Source organism: Tupaia chinensis, unplaced genomic scaffold (genome assembly GCF_000334495.1).
Source record: "Tupaia chinensis unplaced genomic scaffold, TupChi_1.0 Scaffold000373_2, whole genome shotgun sequence".
Classification (NCBI taxonomy): domain Eukaryota; kingdom Metazoa; phylum Chordata; class Mammalia; order Scandentia; family Tupaiidae; genus Tupaia; species Tupaia belangeri.
The window spans coordinates 409,938-429,459 of record NW_006159871.1 but is presented as its reverse complement, the minus strand read 5'-3'; the positions used below and the strand labels follow the sequence as shown (position 1 = coordinate 429,459).

General features: G+C 37.4%; 1 protein-coding gene across 2 annotated transcripts in view; it reads right to left on the bottom strand.

The window, feature by feature from the left end:
- Positions 1-6,431: 6,431 nt before the first annotated feature.
- ASB5 (ankyrin repeat and SOCS box containing 5) overlaps positions 6,432-19,522 on the bottom strand; it is a 71,808-nt gene continuing 58,717 nt past the window's right edge. For both annotated transcript variants that reach the window (XM_006153388.3, XM_006153389.1), the window contains 6 exons: positions 17,608-17,687; positions 14,417-14,524; positions 11,503-11,653; positions 11,200-11,334; positions 8,577-8,768; positions 6,432-6,612 (listed from right to left, as the gene is read on the bottom strand). In XM_006153388.3, the coding sequence (XP_006153450.1) occupies positions 6,485-6,612; positions 8,577-8,768; positions 11,200-11,334; positions 11,503-11,653; positions 14,417-14,524; positions 17,608-17,687 (794 nt within the window). In that variant the 3' untranslated portion in view covers positions 6,432-6,484. The remainder of the gene's footprint in view (positions 6,613-8,576; positions 8,769-11,199; positions 11,335-11,502; positions 11,654-14,416; positions 14,525-17,607; positions 17,688-19,522) is intronic.

Sequence of the window (19,522 nt, the reverse complement as noted above, 5' to 3'; positions counted from 1 at the left end):
CTTCCTTCCTTCTTTCTTTTTTCTTTCTTTTCCTCTTTTCCTTTTCTTCTTTCTTGCAGCAGAGTCTAGCTCAGTGTTACTAGGAAGGCATGTATGAGCATGTCAATCATGTAATTTTTCCAACTCATCCACAACTTTTTCTCTTTTCCTTTCTTCCTTTTTTCTTTTTCTTTCTTTCTTTCTTTTTCTTCTTCCTTCTTTCTAGGTTTTTGCATAGGTGGCATGCACTCGCCAGAAAGTGACAGTAAGAGGGAGAGTGAGATATCTCCCAAGGAGATGGCCACGCTGCAATACTTTCTCCTCCTGGGATTTGGGCATGCACACACATGCGCTGGGTATAATTTTTATGCCCCCTGGTCCGGGTCTGAAACCACAGTGAGCCATGTGGGAGTCCAGCACCATAACCACTATCCCACCTGCTGACCCCTCTGAGTGAATTTTCTACATCAATGATTCTCAGGACAGTAATGTCCCCAGGGGTATTTGTCAATGAATGCCTAGAGACATAGTGGTTGTCACAACTTGGGATGGTTGGAGGGGCAGGGGCAGGGTGCTGGCATCTTGTGAATAGAGGTCAGGGATGCTGAGTATCCTTTGTTGCAAAGGACAATATCTTGTGATGAAAATTGTCTGATACCAAATGTCCATAATGTTAGGCTGAGAAATCCTATTCTAGAATGATGTGAAATTGCAAAAGGTATTGCTGAGGAGGAGGCATAGATTCTGAGGTAAGTATGGTGCTCTGAGTAGACAGTGTGGTCTCCTGGAAAGCTATGAATGGAAGGGGCTGCCTTCATAGACCTGAGGACAGAAGGTGGAGGTGTGGAGGCCAGCAAGTTTAGAACTGTGCTCTAGAGACTCTTATCTAGGTTTGGGAGGTGGAGAAAGGAGAACAAAGAGCATATGTACTTCTGGACAGTGAAAACCATAGCAAGAGGTAAAAGTTATAATTGTGCACTTGTCTTTGCTGACCTTTTATTTTACTTCAAATGTTGTAAAATATATGGTACAAAGAAGTAAAAATATGAGCTGTGTGTGTGTGTGTATATGTGTGTGTACATATATGTATGTATGTAAAACAGCTGCTGTTTCTAATGGGTGGGCCTGTATCAGTTCCTTGTGTTACTTAACTGAATACCTGAAATTGGGTCATTTATGAGACTTGAAATTTTAGCTCACAGTTTTGGAGGTTCAAGAACAAGGGGCCATATCTGGTTAGGGACTTCCTGTTGATGGGGGTCTCAACATGGCACAGAGCATCCCATGGCAAGAGCTTGAGTAGACTGTGTGTGTTTGTGTCTCCTCTTACAAACCCACCAGGATTTAAACATGGGGGCCTAACCCAGATGACCTTATCCTAATCACATCCCCAAATCCCCACCTCTTAATCCCATAGCCAGATTAAGTTATCATCCTCTTAATTCTGTCACTATCAAATTTTATCATGTGAATTTTTAGGAGACACAATTAAACCACCACCGGGCCTTAGGAGCAAGTTACTCTGTTGAAAGATAAAGGTCAGCACATGTCCCCCTGGCAAGAAAGAAAATTAAATCGTTGCCAGAAACAAAACTGCGAAGGTGCACAGCCTCCTCTTTCAAAATTGCTTGAGTTTGACTAAGCAACAGAAGTTGGGGGCCCAAAAGGTGACAAACCACATTCAAATGGCAGCTTGTTCCCTGTGAGGAAGGGATAAACTAAGAATTGTGCTTGAGCATAAGAATGGGAAATGGAGTTGCTGTCACTTTCCTTCTATTTTTTACAATATTCACCTCTCTCCCCATGAAATCCAAACTTTTTTTTTTTTTTTGGCAAAATCTGCAGTGTGTTAATTTCTCTTGCATATAGGTGGAATGGGAAATGGAGTTGCTGTCACTTTCCTTCTATTTTTACAATATTCACCTCTCTCCCCATGAAATCCAAACTTTTTTTTTTTTTTTTGGCAAAATCTGCAGTGTGGTAATTCATCTTGTATATAGGTGAGGGTAGATTGGGGCATGGTGTTTTCTCCACATCTTTATTCCTCTGGTCTAGAGTCGTCTCACACCATGAGGAAAGCTTGAAAGCCTGTCCCACCATGGAATCTACTCTTACTTCTCACCCTTATCCTCACTTTCTCTATTTTCTCTCCCTAATATTTGCAGACCCTACAAGAGAGGAAACATTCTTCCCAAAATGGAAACTGTTAGAATATTGGGTATCTCAACCAATCACTTCTCTACTCCTGGTTGATGTCAAATCATCTTCCCACCAATAACCCTTCTCTCCCTCTTGTGTCTTTGAAAATCGTCATTGTTCGATGATTCAGTATCATTCTCTATGAGCGAACATTCTAGCTCAATAATTTTAATATCTTACTTTTCTGTGTATTGCATCAATCAATTTTGCTTGTCTGATACGAAGCAAATGAATCCACAAAAACAGCTATTTCAATAAATATTTTGGGTGTTTAGGTCATTTATATTCCCTGGAGTGTACCTCATCCATTGAGAAAAACCCTCTCATGCCCAGTTATTTTGGAAGAACATCAAAAGTAAAGATTCTGATATATTAACTTTAAAAAATTGTAATGTCAGTCTGCGAGAGACAAGAGTTTTTACTGGTCTACCCTCACCAGGTTCAACATTTTAATTATCTTATCTCTGGAGCTATTAAAGATAGTGATTGTTGGCAGTTAGTGTTGCTGGGACAATTACCTGTATCAGCTGAAGATATTACAGCATAGCTGTATTACTGCATAGCTCCTGTGGGGTGTGATCTGGACATAGACTGCCCCCCCTCTACACACACACACCATCTCTGGCTTTCCTCTACTCTCTCCCTCAAGGAACTGTACTGTAGGTTACAGCTATAGGTTGTCCCGCCCCTGACAGATGAAAGCAGGCAGACAAAGAAGGAAATCCAGGGGAGTCGTCTCTCAGAGCTAGTGATTCTGCTTTCTGTGCTGAAGCCCACCCTCAGCATAAATCTGTGGGGCTCTGAATCTCCCCCTCTTGCCCCCACAATCTCATGACATTTCCATCTCATATCATTTGTTATGTCTCGCATCTCTCTGTTAGTTGCTTTAAGGCATACTGTTTTTTCCAGCATCTTACATCAAGGACTCTCACTGGTCCAGTTTATCTTGTAATGCCATACCACACACAAGTCCCCTCCTGTCTGTGGTCTGCTCTGGGGAAAATGCCCAGTCACCTATACAGGAGGGTGGTACACAATGCACTTTGCAAGGATTCGACTTGGCAGTAGCTGCAAATGGGACAAAAGGTTGAGGCATATGTTGTCCAGTAAAGATGAATACTTTTAAGGTGGATTTCTTTCTTTTAATAATGTCCTTGAGAAGGACACTATGTTTTTATTTACCTTCTCAGAAACATCAAATATATGCTGTGGTATAAAAATAACATGTTAATACTTTTCCTCCAAAGTAAATGTTTCAACAGTGCCTAACTGTAGTAATTATCTCACAGTATTTTTTCAATGTTATGTTGAATGGTAAATTTTTTTGTTCTTTGCCTTTGTGGAATTTTGTCTTTAGACCTTGTGGTGTGTGTGTGTGTTATGGACTAAAAGATCTCTAAGGTGTCTATTTTTACTCTTCACTAGTCTACTCTAAATGACCATGAGACCATGGTTTCAAAACAGATGGCAAGGGACAACAGATGGCATAATGGTTAAGGTACTGGACTCTCACATGGCCAACTGTGGTTCAAGTCCCAGACCTGCAGCTTGAAACCCAGACCAGGTGCATGTGCATGCACACATGCCTAGAATCTTGAGAGAAAAATGTGGGGGAAGGGATTGTGGCATGGCCATCACCCCTAGGAGGGTTGGATTTCTTGCTTTCAAGCTCTATGTCTCCCTATCTATCCAGTGACAGAAAAAAAAAAATGGATGGCAAAAAGGTAGGTGCAATTGAATTATATTCTCCATTGTCTTCCATTCTAAAATAAAATACTAATTAAAACAGAAAGAAAGTTTTATTCCAAGGGATAATAATCACACTTTAATATATTAACAAACATATGATACATTTAAATTAGAACACTTATTTAATAAAACAATTATATTATAGCTAAGATACAAGGTACAGACACTGAAATTCTAAAGTGTCAATTTAATAATTAATATTTTCTTCCCATATTGGCACAAGACCTATGAAGAGAGATGTGTTGCATTACACTTATAATGTAAGAATTTACTTCTAACACAGGGGAAATAGTAGGAGAAACCTGTTTTATTGAAAGCAGCTTTAATATCTAATTACACTTAATGAGGGTATCCTATAATGAAAATCCATTTGAATGCATAAGGTCATTACAAATGTGTTAGACTGAGATATTCTCTGAAACAGGCATTTACAAATCTCCAGCCACATAGAAGACATTATCTAACAAATATTCTACCTATTTGTTTCTATTTTTGAAAATCTAAACAAATGTTAACTACACCTGATTTTTGTTTCCAGAATGCAAACTTAGTGACTTTGGAGTTATATATGACAATAGTTTATTTTTATCATATCTCTGGGAGTTAGCCAATAACTAAGAAGAGAGACAAATAGACCCTGGGTTCTTAAAATAGTGGTCAAAATATTTACTTATCAAAATTTGGTAAATCTATTAAATTCGCTAAAATGTTTTCTTTTACTTTACATAGAATTGTATCTTAATTATTTTGTCTCTAAGTCCACAACAGACCCAAATCAAACCTGCATTAAAAAGAAGAGGCAAAATTTTATTTTCTGTTGCTCTTTTGTACAGTTAAAGCTGAGGCAAGTCTAATTTCAGTCCTCGTAGGGGACTAGTTTAAAAATATCTCCTATTATACAACATTCTTTGTTGTTATGACCTGCAAATATGGTATACTCTGAACCTTTGCTTTGAAAAGAATACATTAGAAATACTATTAAGAATTAAATAGAGACCAGCAGATGGTGTAATGGTTATGTCAGTGGACTCTCAAGGAGCTGCATGCAGTTCATGTCCTGGACCAGGTAATTTAAAACTCAAGCTGGGTGCGTGTGTGCCCTAAATCCCGAGAGAAGAATGAAGGAGAAGGGATTGTGGTGTGGCCATCCCCCCTGGGGCAAGAATTCTCACTTTCTGTTTCTGTCTCTCTCTGTCTATCCAGCGAATACACGCGCTCTATAGCAAAAATCTTTCTTATTTAAAAGAAAAAAAAAGAATTACATACAGGGATATAGGGTAAACATTTTAAGGCTATTTGTGGCAGAGAGCCTAGTGGCATCCTTTTTATTATCTTTAAAACCTCCAGAGTGTTAGAAGTTTTTTATCTTTCATTTTTTACAACCTTGATCTGACCTGATGATCCCTGGACTTAATTTTTTTAGAGGTTTTTTTTTTTTTTTTTTTTTTTTGCCATAGAGCACATGAGCTTGCCAAAAAAAAGAAAGGGAAAGTGAGGAATTACCCATGGGGGAGATGGCCATGCCAAACCCTTCTCTATTCTCCTCCTGGGATCTTGGGCATGCATGCACACATGCCTGGCGTGATTTTTAAGTCACCAGGTCCAGGACTTGAACCACAGTCAGCCACGTACAAGTCCACAGATATAACTGCTATGCCATCTGAGGGCCCCAATCCCTGGACTCTTTATCAATTATGAAGTTCATTTTCTTCAGTTCAGGGATCCCCAGCTACTGACAATTTCTGAAATGGAAGAAGGCTGATCTTCAGAAAAGTCATGACGTATTATTCTATTTTTAAAATGCAAAAAACTGCTTTTCCAATGATTCAATAGATATAAAAGCACTGAAGAGAGGTCTTAAGAGGCTGCTCTTGAGAAGGGGAAGGTGTTAAAATAGCGTTAGCAGGTATATCTCAGAGTGAGAGGGCAGTACTGACTTTTCATACTACCCAGTTTCTGTAACTGAGAAAAGTGACTTGTGGGTCCTTTGCAGGGTGGGAGGCAATTTATCTTTATGAATTGGTCATTAAAATCTCAAGGGCTCATTCAACTCAGTGGATTTGCTGAATGAGAGTCGTCTTTATTTCAAAAATCATTAGTTTGTCTTTTCTAAATTGTACTCATATTTTGTGCAACATATAAAAAAAGAAATCATCAATTACAACAGCCAAAATAAAATGGTTAATGCACTATTTGAAAATTATAGACCTTAAAAAATGTGATATGAATCATTTTAGTAAAAGCTCATATTACTCTCTGGAAAAAAATCATAACATGGGGAATTCATCATGTTTTCCTCTAAATCTACAAGCAGATATATTGAAAACTAAGAATACATGGATAATATAAACATACTAGAATCTGAAGACAGTAAAAATTCATAAAACAATAGTATTAACAAGTATATTTAAAGTGAAACTTGATACTTCACTGCTACCCAGGGTGAGCTCATTCTCATGTTGACCCTATATTGAGCATATTTTAATATGAAATATTCATTTATGCCAATGAAATTGAAATTTTTTATTCTTGAACGTATTTAGAATTATTTTATGCTTTATCGATACTGTAAGAAATTCTGCAGTAACGTTGGCAGCTGGAGCTGTGGGATAAGGTGTAATCTTGGTCTTCCTATGTAGTTTCGGATACAGAGTCGGCAAAGTTGGCAAAGAGAGCTTGGAGTCGCTGTAAGAAGACATAAATGTATTTGTTAATTAAAATCAAAATGAATCTGTAAAAGTTGTAAGTTTTATTTAGGTTAAATATAACCAGAAGGCAAGCCCTGTAGCGCAGTGGTTTAGTGCCGGCCATATGGAGCCAGATCCCACATGGCTGAACACAGTTTGAATACTGACCCCAGTGGCTTGAGGAACAAACTGGGCACATGTGCATGTGTTATCAAAATCTTGATGAGATGAAGAAATGGAGAGAAAAGGGTTGCAGCATGATCTTACCCACTGAGAAATGCTTTCTCTTTGTCTCATTCTCTCTTTCTGGCAAATACACATGTCCTTTGGTTGGATAGATGTATATATATTCATAAAAAACTAAAATGCTTTCTAATAAACTACCTTGATATGACCAATATATTAGAACAATTTATAGACACATTTCTATTGCTTTTATGTATGCGATCTTCTTATAACAGACATATTCCACATATATCCTCTAAAAATATAGTAATATTCAGGCTTATTAAAATTATTGCTACACTAATGTCTTAGAAACAAACTCTGGGAGCCATCAGGTGGTGCAGTGATTATGGTGCTGGGTTCTCGCATGGCCAACCATGGTTCAATCCCGGATTTGGCTTGAAAAATCACAAAAAAGAAATAGATAAATAAATGTTTTTTTGTTTTAGAAAAATAAACAAATTCTTCCCTTTTTTCTTTATTCACAATAGAGTGCATGCATGCACAAGTGAGAGGGAGAGAGAGAGACAGAGAGGAGAACCCTCCACAGGATCTAGTCATACTGTGATTCCCCTTCTTCAGTCCTCCAGCCTTTCAGTCCTCCTCACTCACTGTGCACCACGCATGCTTCGGGCTGACCAGGCTAGGGAGTTAAGTTGCCGTTGCCATGTGTGATTCATTTTCTCCCCAACAGTGTATTACTGCTGTGCCAAAGATCTAGCCCAAATTTTGTTCTTCGAAAGAGATATAAATCTAATCCCAAAGAAGTGTTATGTACTAAAAGAGGAAATGTGAAATCATATATTTTTCTCAAATTAGGTTTACTATTTAAAACAAGATAATTTTGTCATAGTATCTTAGCGAGGCTTAAGAAATTCCGTTTTTTAAAAAAATATTATTATTTATTACCACCTAACCTGAGTCAGAAAGGCAAAGATTTAAAAAATAAAGAATGATGAGTGCTGGTGCAGCTGTGGAGAAAGTGAAACTCTCCAACACTGCTGGTGGGAATGTAAATTAGTACAACTACTGTGGAGAACAGTATGGACCTTCCTCAAAGACCTACAAATAGAACTACCATATGATCCAGCAATTCCACTCTGAGGTATCTACCCAAAGAAATTCTGTTTTAGAATAAATCTTAAATGGGAAAATATTTCCTGATTATGTCCCTACAACATGTTATAGAAGGTGCATGCTCTTAGAAAATGGGATATGTTTTCCAAATATAAATGCAGATATTATATTAGAAGTACATATTATGCATTGTCAAAACAAACAATTATTTAACCAAAAGGATACAAAAGCTTAGATAAAATGTAAAAAAAGAACATTAAAATAATCATGATACCTTTTTTTTTTACATAGAACCTAATTTTTAGCAATTAGCAACTTTCATATGCCAGACATGGCACAGCAGTAAAATGCAACGCTCTGGAAGGCTCCAATTCAGGGACTGGAAGGTCCAATCCAGGACTTCCCTGAGAATGTGGGGCACAGGCATACTCATGATCTATGACTGGCTGAAGCTGGGAGTGGATTGTGGAATCGGGACCCTGTAAGGGATGCTGGCTGGGTCTCTCTCTCTCTCCCCTCTTAGTTCTCTGTGTCTTTTGCTCATGAAAGAAAGTTTTTTTTTATAAAAATCTACTTTCACACAAAAGAAATTCCAAATTTTATGCATTATATTCAGGCAAATATACTTTTGTGTTTATAAATTCCTGCATGTAGCCTTACCTTCATGTTGAAGTAGTATTCTCTCCACCACACTGCTGGATGTAGCCAAATCTACTGGTCGCAGAAGTTCTGTATTTTTGGCATTGGTATCTGCTCCAAATTCTAGCAGTAAGTTTACAATTTCAGAACTGGGTTGTTGAGCAGCAGCATGTAATGGAGTATCCCAATATTTGCCTTTCTGTACATCAGCACCTATGGATAAATAGAAAGTGATGAGAAACATAAACACAAATCATTAGATGAGTCAGTTTCCCCAGTGCATGGAAGAAGGCAACTGAGGGAGGATACAAAATAATCCTTAGCTTTATCTGCAATGAATTGCATCTTTAAACAGATAGATGGTAGATAAATATAGATGAAATATTGGGTTGTTGAAAAAGTCATAATGCATTTTGCATAGAAAAATATGTCATGACTTTTCCAATGACCTGATAAATGAGCTACTTAGGTAAAATGCATATAATTTTTTTTTGCCACTCCTCACTTACGTGCTTAATAATAACTACATGAACAATAAATACACAAAGAGATTGAACCTCTTCAATGGAAAGGCATATTGATGATATATGCATGCAAAGTACATTTTAAAAAAGGTTTATATTCATGAACATAACTCTACATGTTAAATGACTTATTTGCATAGTTATTTTATCTTGATGTAAAATTTGGTGGTCATTCAATGCATGTGGAATAAATGAATGTTATTTTAACATTGTAAAAAAAAATAATAATCTTATTTTCCAAGACATAAATGGTTACAACACCGAGAAATGTCTACCAATAAAATGCATAAGTTCTATTCAGCTCTGTTTTCTGATACTATTTGTAAAATTAATGATGTCTATAAGAAGCAGTAGATTTTAAAAGTCCCTTTAGGGCCATCCTACCATTTTCAAATTTCAATAAATGTAATTGCTTTCAATATTTTAAAAACAAATACCAAATATTTAGTGGAAAAATTGCATTCTGTAGCATAATTTCCATAAAGAAAGCATAAACTTTGTGGATAATATCAGTTTCATGGGAGAACAGAGCCTGGAAATAGCAATCAATCACCAATCACTAACAGCATTTTTATATTTTCTACAACCCAATAGAAAATGTTTGGTGGAAAGAATAATATTCCTGGCAAACTGAAGACAATAATATGGGAGACTATGGCAAAACAAATGAACAAACAAACAAAAAACCCCCCACTATGTCAACAATAATTAACAAACTTGTGTTAAAGACACTAGATATTGTATAAATGAAATAGATGCAGACCCTTCTTGCAAGTTTATATCTTATCTAAGATAATGTGAATAACACATAAAGGTGTTAATAAAAATGCATGTCAGTATGTATTAAAGGCCGGGATGGCATAATGGCTGTGTCACTGGACTCCCATGTAATCAACCATGGTTTGAGTGCCAGATCCGGTGGCTTAAACTCACACTGGGCACATGTGCGTGCGTGTCCAAGATCCTGAGAGGAGAATGGAGGAGAAGGGATTGCAGCGCACCATCCTCCTGGGTGGTGATTTCTTGCTTTCTATCTCTCTGTCTGTCTCTGTCTTTCAGGTAAATGGACAACCCCTGTAGCAAAAACCTCTCCGCACCCCCACAAAAAAGAATGTATTAAAGGCCAAATGGCTATCATAGACAATAGATAGCATAGAAGACACACTTATTTTGTGTCTGTCTTGAGCATCTTCTACATAGGAGGGAGGCACTGTGCTTGGGAAGAGATGATGGATAAAGGAGGCATATGCATATGTGAAGGAGCTCCCAGTCCTATGGTAGAGACCACTATAATTTCAATAGGCTAAAAATGTTTCTCAAGTGTTAAAGGTGAACCTTGAGAAATTGATTTGTTTTGAGTAAGTGGCAAAGAGCATTAAGTCTTTAGTTAAGTAGGATAGAAAGTACGGTCTAGAAATTTCATGAGCTTTTATGGTTGGTAGAAGATAAGGTTATGGAAGCAGTAACTACCTCTAAAATTTCTTTCCAATAGATTTGCTCACACATATATACAGTGTTGCCAACTTCATAGTCAGCAGTAAGTGTCTTAATTTTACAACCTTTTATGAGTAGAGCTTTTAGACTCCATTACATGCTTAAATGTCTGCCAAAGATGTATATGGAAAATATATAGATGATATGCTCATCTATTAGATTTGAAATGGATTTATCAAGCGTGAGGTTCTTGGGGCCAGCAGGTGGTGTAATGATTAGGACATTAAATTCCCAAATGGCTAATGGTAGTTTGAGTCCCAGACCCAACACCTTGAAAATCCTGCCAGGAACGTGTGTGTGTGTGTGTGTGTGTGTGTGTGTGTGTGCGCACGCACCCCAAATCCTAAGATGAGACTGGAGAAGAAGGGATTGTGGTATGGCTATCTCCCCTGGGGGTGATTTCTCACTTTCCCTCTATCTCTCTCCGGCAAGCACATGCATCCTAAGGCAGAAACATAAAAGAAAAAAAAATAGTTTTTTCTTAATTATTTATGCATTTGTATGTGAGAATGCTTACAATAAGAAAATTTTAGGAGCAAGACATAACTTTTAAATACTCTTATTTAAATAACTAATAAATTGTCTATGTGCATGGACAGAACATAAGAAGTTTTAAAGAAAAGTACCAGCATAAAGAAGTTTCCAGATGCAATGAAATTGCTGTGACATACAAGCTACATAGAGAGGAGTTCCCAAATGAGGAATATCTTGGTCAACATCTATGCCCCAGGCTATCAGTATATCCAGACATTCGTGGTGACCTGCCAACACAAAGTAGAGATGAGTTTACTTTCTCTTAATGTCCATACCTCCACATACACCTCACCCCAGTCAACCCCTGCAATATTATTCATTGGAAGATAAGTGAAGCATTGCATGTTGCAGGAGGAACCGTCTCCTTTTGCCACTTAATCTCATAACTACATTACCTTTACCAGCAGCTTCATGTGTGGGAGACGGAAGACATGACTCCAGCTGGGCCTTGGCACCATATTCCAAGAGCAGTTCTGTACAGCTTGTGCTGCCTTGGGAGCATGCATTGAATAACGGAGTCACGCCATCTATTGTCACTGCATTTACCTAAACCAAATGCAAAATCTAAGAGTAAGATTCATAAATTATATGTGATTCGCTGACTGAGTTATTCACAGTTAGAAGGAATGCCATCTGCTAACAGAAAATAATGAGGAACACATTTGTATGACAAACCACACAAGAACACTTCAAACAATTCAGGGAGAAAATGGAATCAAAGTATGAATTTATTTTGATGCACAAGTGTTTAAAATCCATGCATAGTTTTTTTCATAATACACATTTTTCAGAAACGTGAGGAAGGCCCTTTGTATCTAGTTCATACACAGCAATAAGAAAAGGTTTAAAAGTTGAAGACATAATTAGTAATATGATGTGGCAGGTAATTCACAGAAATATACACATGACTATGAAAAAATACATACCGAAGCATTAGCAAGAACTGATTCAATGCTTAGGTACTTTTCAGTAAGAAGAAAAAAATGTAATGGTGATGGAAGTTGAGGTAAAGCTAGAGGCTATTTAAATGGATAAAATTGGTAACTCTACTTCTGAGAATTCATCGGAGGAAAACCGTTCAAAAGTTAGGCAAATGTTATAGAAAGAAAGATGCTCATCTATTGCTATTTGGGGTCATAAAACAAGAAATAACCCAAAGAATGTCTATATTATTATGCAGCATGCTGCCCATTTATACAGTGATTGGACATCCCTTTTAGAGTGCGGTAGAGAGGCTAAGGCAATTTGAGAGCTTTCTATTTATTCTGCTATTTTTGAAAGCTACTGAGAAAGAAGGAAAAAAGCAAAATGAGAACTTTGATTCTCTGTCAGTAGATGTAAATGGTTCATTCTAAAAAATTTATTTTTTAATTTACAAATGATAAATGTATATGTTTATGGGAGAATCATGTGATGTTTTGGTACACGTACATATTTTGTCATGACCAAATGAGAGTAAATTAGCCTATGAATCACCTCAATTTTATAATTTCTTTGTGTTAACAATATTCAGAGTCCTTTCTTTTGACTATTATGAAACAGACAACACATTATTAACTGTAGGTCCTGTACTGTGCAATTGAACACGAGAATTTATTTCTCTTATCTAACTGTAACTTTGTACCTGCTCACCAGTGCTTCCTTTGCCCCTCACATCTCTCCTCCCAACAGAATGATGGCAACAATCATTCTACTCTTTGAGTTCAAGTTTTCAGATTTAACATATGAACAAGATCATATGCTCTTTGTCTCTTTATAGTTGGTTTATTTCACTCAACATAATGTCCTAGAAGTTCATCCATATTGTTATAAAGTGACAAAATTTCCTGCTTTTTAATTTTTGTTTTTAGAGAGAGATTTTTACTAAAGTGTGCAAGTGCTTGCTGAAGATACAGTGAGACAGAAAGCAAAAAATCACCCCCCAGGGAGATGGCCATGCTGCAATCCCTTCTCCTCCATTCTCCTTTTAGGGTCTTGGGCACACACACATATGCACTCGGTGTGAGTGTTAAGCTGCCAGGTCTGGGACTTGAACCATCGTCAACTATGTGAGAGTCCAGAGACATAACCATAATGACATCTGCTGGTCCCAAGTTTTTTTTTTTTTTTTTTATGACCTAATATTATTTCATTACATACAGGAGGAGTTCAAAAAGTTTATGGAAAAATTAAATTAACATATATGAGTTTATTCTGGTGCAAAAAAATTTTGAAACACATGGAGCTTTTTTATAATATGCATGTTTTATAAACCGATTAATTAATTAATTTTAAAGAGGTTTTTGCAGTGGAGCATGTGCACACACTACATAGACAGAGGCAGTGAGAGAGAAAGTTAGACATCACCCCCCCCAGGAGATGGCCACCCTGCAATCCCTTCTCCACTCTCCTCTTGGGATCTTGGGCATGCATGCACATGTGCCCAGCATGAGTTTAAGTTACCAGGTCCAGGACTCAAACCACAGTTGACTGTATGGGATTCCAGGGGTGTAACCATTATACCATCTGCTGGTACCTCCATGAACCTTTTGAAGTCCCTTTGTATATTTACCACATTTAAAAATCTATCTGTCAATGAACACTTAGGAACATGGCAATGCAGACATATTTGCATATTGATTTCAGTTCCTTTGGATGTATTCCCAGTGCTGGGATTACTGAATCATATCTTATCTCCACCATATACAAATATCAACTCAGAATGGATTAAAGACTTAAATTTAAGCTTCTTATCTGTGAAACTACTAGAAAAAAAAGCATAGAAAAAAATCTCTATGATGTGGAAATGGGCAAGGCCTTTATAAACGGGACTGCAAAAGCACAGACAACAAAACTGAAAACAGACAAATGGGATTGCATCAACCTAAAAACCTTGTGTACAGCCAAGGAAACACTCAAAAGAGTTAAGAGACAGCCTACAGAATGAAAGAAAATATTTGCAAATCATTCAGATTAAAGGCTAGTATTCAAAATATACAAGGAATTCAAACTACTCAATAACAAGAAAACAAATAACCCTACTTGAAAATGAGCAAAGATCTTGAATAAACATTTGTTAAAAGAAGACATACAAATGGCCAACAGATATATGGTGTTCAGATAACAGATTAACAGATGTTCAATATCTGTATCATAAGAGAAATGTAAATTAAATCCATGATGACGTAATACCTCACACTTCCCAGAATGGCTATTATGAAAATCCTTTACACTGTTGGTGGTATTGTAAATTAATATGGCCCTTTTGGAAAACAGTATGAAGATTTCCCAAAACACTTGAAATTGTTAATGTTTTCAAAAGTTACTTACATTTGCTCCAGCTTCCAGAAGGGTTCTGGCACATGCCACGTGATCTCCAAGGCAGGCTTCATGCAATGGGGTAATATGGTCTATTGTTACTGCATTTACATTATAACCCTAAATGTAAGATAAATAATTTTGAAACATGAGCAAAAAGTTACATTAAATTGTTTCTATAAATGTCATTAGAGATTGATAAGTGGGAGGCTTCAAAAAGTTCATGAAAATGCATATTATTAAAAAAATCTATGCATGGATTTCAATTTTCTTTTGTACTTATTTTCATTTTTTCACAAACTTTTCACAGTGCCCTTGTATTGTAAACTTCAAAGAATCTCTGGAAAATAAGTTTCCACTTTTGCGGGAATGCCCAGTTCAAATGCTACAGAATCAATTCTTTGTCAAAACTCCTTTACCCCATTATGGCCCATCATCATGCCTAAATCTGATAAAGTCCTGTTCAACAGATTCTGGCATGTTTTCTTTAAAATTTTCTTCCTTTTTTTTTTGGTCTTGTCTTCATTTGTTTGTTTGTTTTTGTCTTGTAGAACTAAAGACTGTTTAAAGGCAGGATCACTTATTTTGATTGGGGTTATAAAATTACAAGTCGGCCCGGACCGAAGGAAAATCACTCTAAGCTGTACTGAACTGTTTTGTAAATGTATGTCACTAAATAGGTTATATGCTCCTGGTTATATGCAAGAACTCTGGACTACTGAGTGTGTTAAGCTTGCCTCTATCATGCAGGAACCATTCTAATTTGGACAAATACCTTAACCTCTCAATTTTCATATTACTATGAGATTAAGTGAGATAATGTAAAGCAATTTGTACAATGCTCACCATATCGAAAATGCTGGATTTTATTATTATTCGGTCAAAGCTAAGAAAATTCATTGTAATGCATTCTAATTAAACTCACAATATCAGACACAAATAATTAAATAGTATTAGGATCTGAGGTTCTTTGCCTTTTCAATATCTTTGGTGATTCACTGTGTATTGGCAATCATACTGAGCACAATAGGAAGTTTCGCAGCACATCCTCATAATATATTACAGACAACCACAATCTATAATACCAGAATGGACATGAAAAACCTTAAAATGAAGATGAGGAGGTAGATAAATACTCCAAACCTTTGCCACTAGCAAGTGGCAATTTTTAATATCTTTTCACTATCCTTTCAAAGATTTCAGGTTGGCTAGCCAGCAATCAGGCTGGGAGAACCCATTTCAAATTGCCACATGTTAGAGTGACCAGATGACAGGAGTATCCAAGAAGGTCAAGATTCACTTTTCATTTTAGGATTTAAGGGCAGTCTCTCCCTCTCTTTGGCTGGTATCTCAGTAAGTAGGAAACACACACCGAGAAATAGTCAAACATGGTTCTCCTCTCAGAGGACCGAATGACCCTTTCTAAGGGATTGCTTTTTAAAACTTCCTGACCGTTTTACAGTGATGAGCAAAACTGGTCACATGGTTAGCACAGAATGGGAAGAGCATCGGGGCAACTCTTCTTCATGTTACGGGTGAGAAAAAAGAGGCTCAGCTAGTTGTGATTCCCCAAGTGCAAGACTAGGACCCGGGTGTCCAGAGACCCAGGCTGTGCAGTCTAAACTGAGCTACATGCCCCTTCCTTTCTCTGTAATCATGTGAGAAAACCCCTTTCTCCTAATACTAGAAAATGAACTCAAGTGAGTGCACATTTGAGACATATTAAATGCTTTTTAAAATGCTCAGACATTGGGGGAACCAGCAGTTAGTGTAATGGCTATGTCGCTGGACTCCCACGTAGGCGACCGCGGTTCGCGTCCCAGACCCGGTGGCTTAACACTCATGCTGGGCACGTGTGTGTGCGTGCCCAAGATCCCAAGAGAAGAATGGAGGAGAAGGGATTGCGGCATGACCATCCCCCCTGGGGGGTGATTTCTCGCTTTCTGTCTCTATGCCTCTCTCTGTCTGGTGAGCGCACGTGCCCTATAGCGAAAACCTCTACAAAAAAAAAAAAAAACCCCAAAAAAAAAAAAAAACCCCAAAAAAAAAAAAAAACCCCAAAAAAAAAAAAAAACCCCAAAAAAAAAAAAAAACCCCAAAAAAAAAAAAAAACCCCAAAAAAAAAAAAAAACCCCAAAAAAAAAAAAAAACCCCAAAAAAAAAAAAAAACCCCAAAAAAAAAAAAAAACCCCAAAAAAAAAAAAAAACCCCAAAAAAAAAAAAAAAGGCTCAGACATAAGCCAGGGTATTTTATATTTCTATTGGGAATCCAGGTTTTTCATTTTTCCTCTTGTGAATCTGAAGAGAAGGCAGGTGTAGAAATAATTGTTCTTATAGCATTTGCAGGCAATTTTCCAGAACATAGGAGAGGATTTTGAAAAGTTCATTTTAAAAGATGAGGTTATTTTGGTTCCCTCTCCCAAAAAAATCTTGAAATGCTTGCAGTTTTTATATAACATACATTTTTCATGAACTTTTTGAAAACCCCTTATATTACAGATTATCATACCGTAAAAATAAAAAGACTGTTTTCAGCATCTGATCTGGTTACTCATTTTTACAACTATCTTACAACAGAGCTGAATTCATAATTAGCTATTTACATGGTAAAGAGTTTAACATATTTACAAGGTTTAATAAATTATACATAAGTCCAGCTACTACTTGCTAAAATGTCTATCAATAAACACATGTACTATTTAAGAAATCTGAAATGCTAAGACATAAGATTATACCAAAATATTTGTAAAGAAGTTTCAAAGAAACGAAATCAGAAATTATTGACTTGCCTGACAAGAGTTAAAATAGAAAGGCATGAGGCCAGCAGGTGGCATGGAAGTTAAGGCACTGGATCCCACATGGCCGACTATATGGTTAGATTCCTGGATGCAGCAGCTTGAAAATCACCGTGGGTGCATGTGTGTGCATGTCCAAAATTGTGAAAGCAGCCTGGAGGAGAAGGGATGATGGCATGGCCATCCCCTTTGGAGGGTGATTTCTCATTCTCTCTCTCTCTCCCACTCTCTTTCTCTCTCCATCTCTCTCTGGTAAGCACACGCTATAGCAAAAACAAGAGAGAGAGAAAGAGAGAGAGAGGCAGTAGTAAAATTTATGCAATTTCATTATTTTTGAATTGATTAGTTTATACAACATTCTATGCTTATAGGAAGGGGGCATATTTTAAGCTGTATGTAATATTTTACCTGTGATAATAATGTTCTCAGAGCAAGAAGACGACCTTGACTTGCTGCCTCATGTAGCGGTGATCGATCTGCCCAGGAACCTGTCAGAAAAGAAAGGAAACAAAAATCTGTGAGTCTAAGTAACCCTAAGGGACACAATCAATTCCTATGTAATATAAATTACTCACACGCAGTTTTCAACGAGGTGGCCCAGCTCCTTATATGATATGCTGGAAAATTTTATTTTTATTAAAATGACCGAGGTAGGCAGTTTCCAAATCTAGAGGATTGTAATTAGTGTTCTAGGATAGACCTATGCCAGATTCATCGTACCTTTTTAATTATCCTCCAAAGAAAGGGAGAATAAGAAAAGGAAGAACGAGGTTACCAGATAGGCCACAGAAAATTGTATTTCATGTTTTTTTTTTTTTAAAGACAAAATCCAGAAAGTTGTGTGTGTGTGTGTGTGTGCTTTTAACAGAGGTAGTCCCCAAAACACTGATCTGCCTGCCCTCCCAGCCCATCCTACAGTCCTCCTTGGTCCTCCCATCCAGCCTTCCCTGGCCCTGTTGCTACAGAGGACAAGTCTGAACCTGGAATAGGCAATGCTTCCGCACCTACATTCCCATGCATTGACTGTCATGGTATGTTTAGTAAAATGTTCTACTGTTTGTGGCTATAAAATGGCATCATTGTTTGAGGAAGGACATCAGAGGTAGCTAGTTACTTTTCCTGAAGTAAAATCATTCTACAAAAGCCAAAGGCAAAGCCTAGGGATCTGTGTAAGGGCAGGGTCGTGGCTAAGAGTATCAACTTGACCGAAGACTATGAGACGCTCTAAATTATTTCATTTCTATTAAATTTCCTTTCCTTAAGTTTAAAATGAAAATAATAGTTGTATATACTGCAAAGAGTTGTAAGAATTAAACTAGATGAGATGCATAGTGCTTAGATCAGTATCATGCATATAATAAACACTGCATGTTAGCTGTTATTATCCATGGATCAACAGTGAGAAAACTCCACCCCCTTCCCTTGAGATTTGCATTTCCAATGAAATCCTATCACCTCATTAGGTACAGAAGGATTGCTGAGGCCCAGTCACAGTGGCACATGGTAGGGCCCTGCTCCACAGTATTGACAGATTGGGGGCTGGTGCCCAGCTCAAACTACACACAACCAGTTGTGCATGTGCACGTCCATGATCCTGGCTGGCTGGGAAAGCCTGAGAAGGATCAAGGATCACAGCACGAGATCCTGGTGAGGGTGTTTGTCTTTCTTTCTCCTTAAAAAGGAGAAATAAACATTTTTTTAAAAAAAGGATTGATGATTGGGGATTGCTTCTATGCTCAGCATATAGGAGTAACAATCTTGGGGTTGAAAAAATGAATTTTTGCTGTGATAACCTGATGACGTACTTACGTAAAAACAAGGACTACTGGGCCAGCCAGTGGTGTGGTGGTTAAGGCAGCTGGATCTGATATGGCCGACTACACCATTGGAGTCCTGTAACTAGAGGCTTAAAAGCCTTGCTGGGAGCATGTGTGTGCATGTGTGCATGCCCGGAATCCTGAAAGAAAAACTGGAAGAGAAGGGATTGTGGTGTGACCATCCTCCCATGGTGGGGGTACTTTCACACTTTCCCTCTGTCTGGTGAGTGCACATGCCTCTGGCAAAATCTAAAAACAAAACAAAACCAATGAATACTTATGCAATTCTCACTATATGTCACTTTCCTGCCTTAATCACAGGGCATCACTGACCCTTTAAGGTAAGTACTATTATTATCCCTGTTTTTTCCAGGTGAGGAAAGTAAGACACAGGGATTAAATAACCTACCTAAAATCACACAACTTCTAATTGTAGATGTAAAACTCAAACCATAGGCTCCTAGAGGCAGAGGCAGTAATTAAATATATATATATGTATATATATA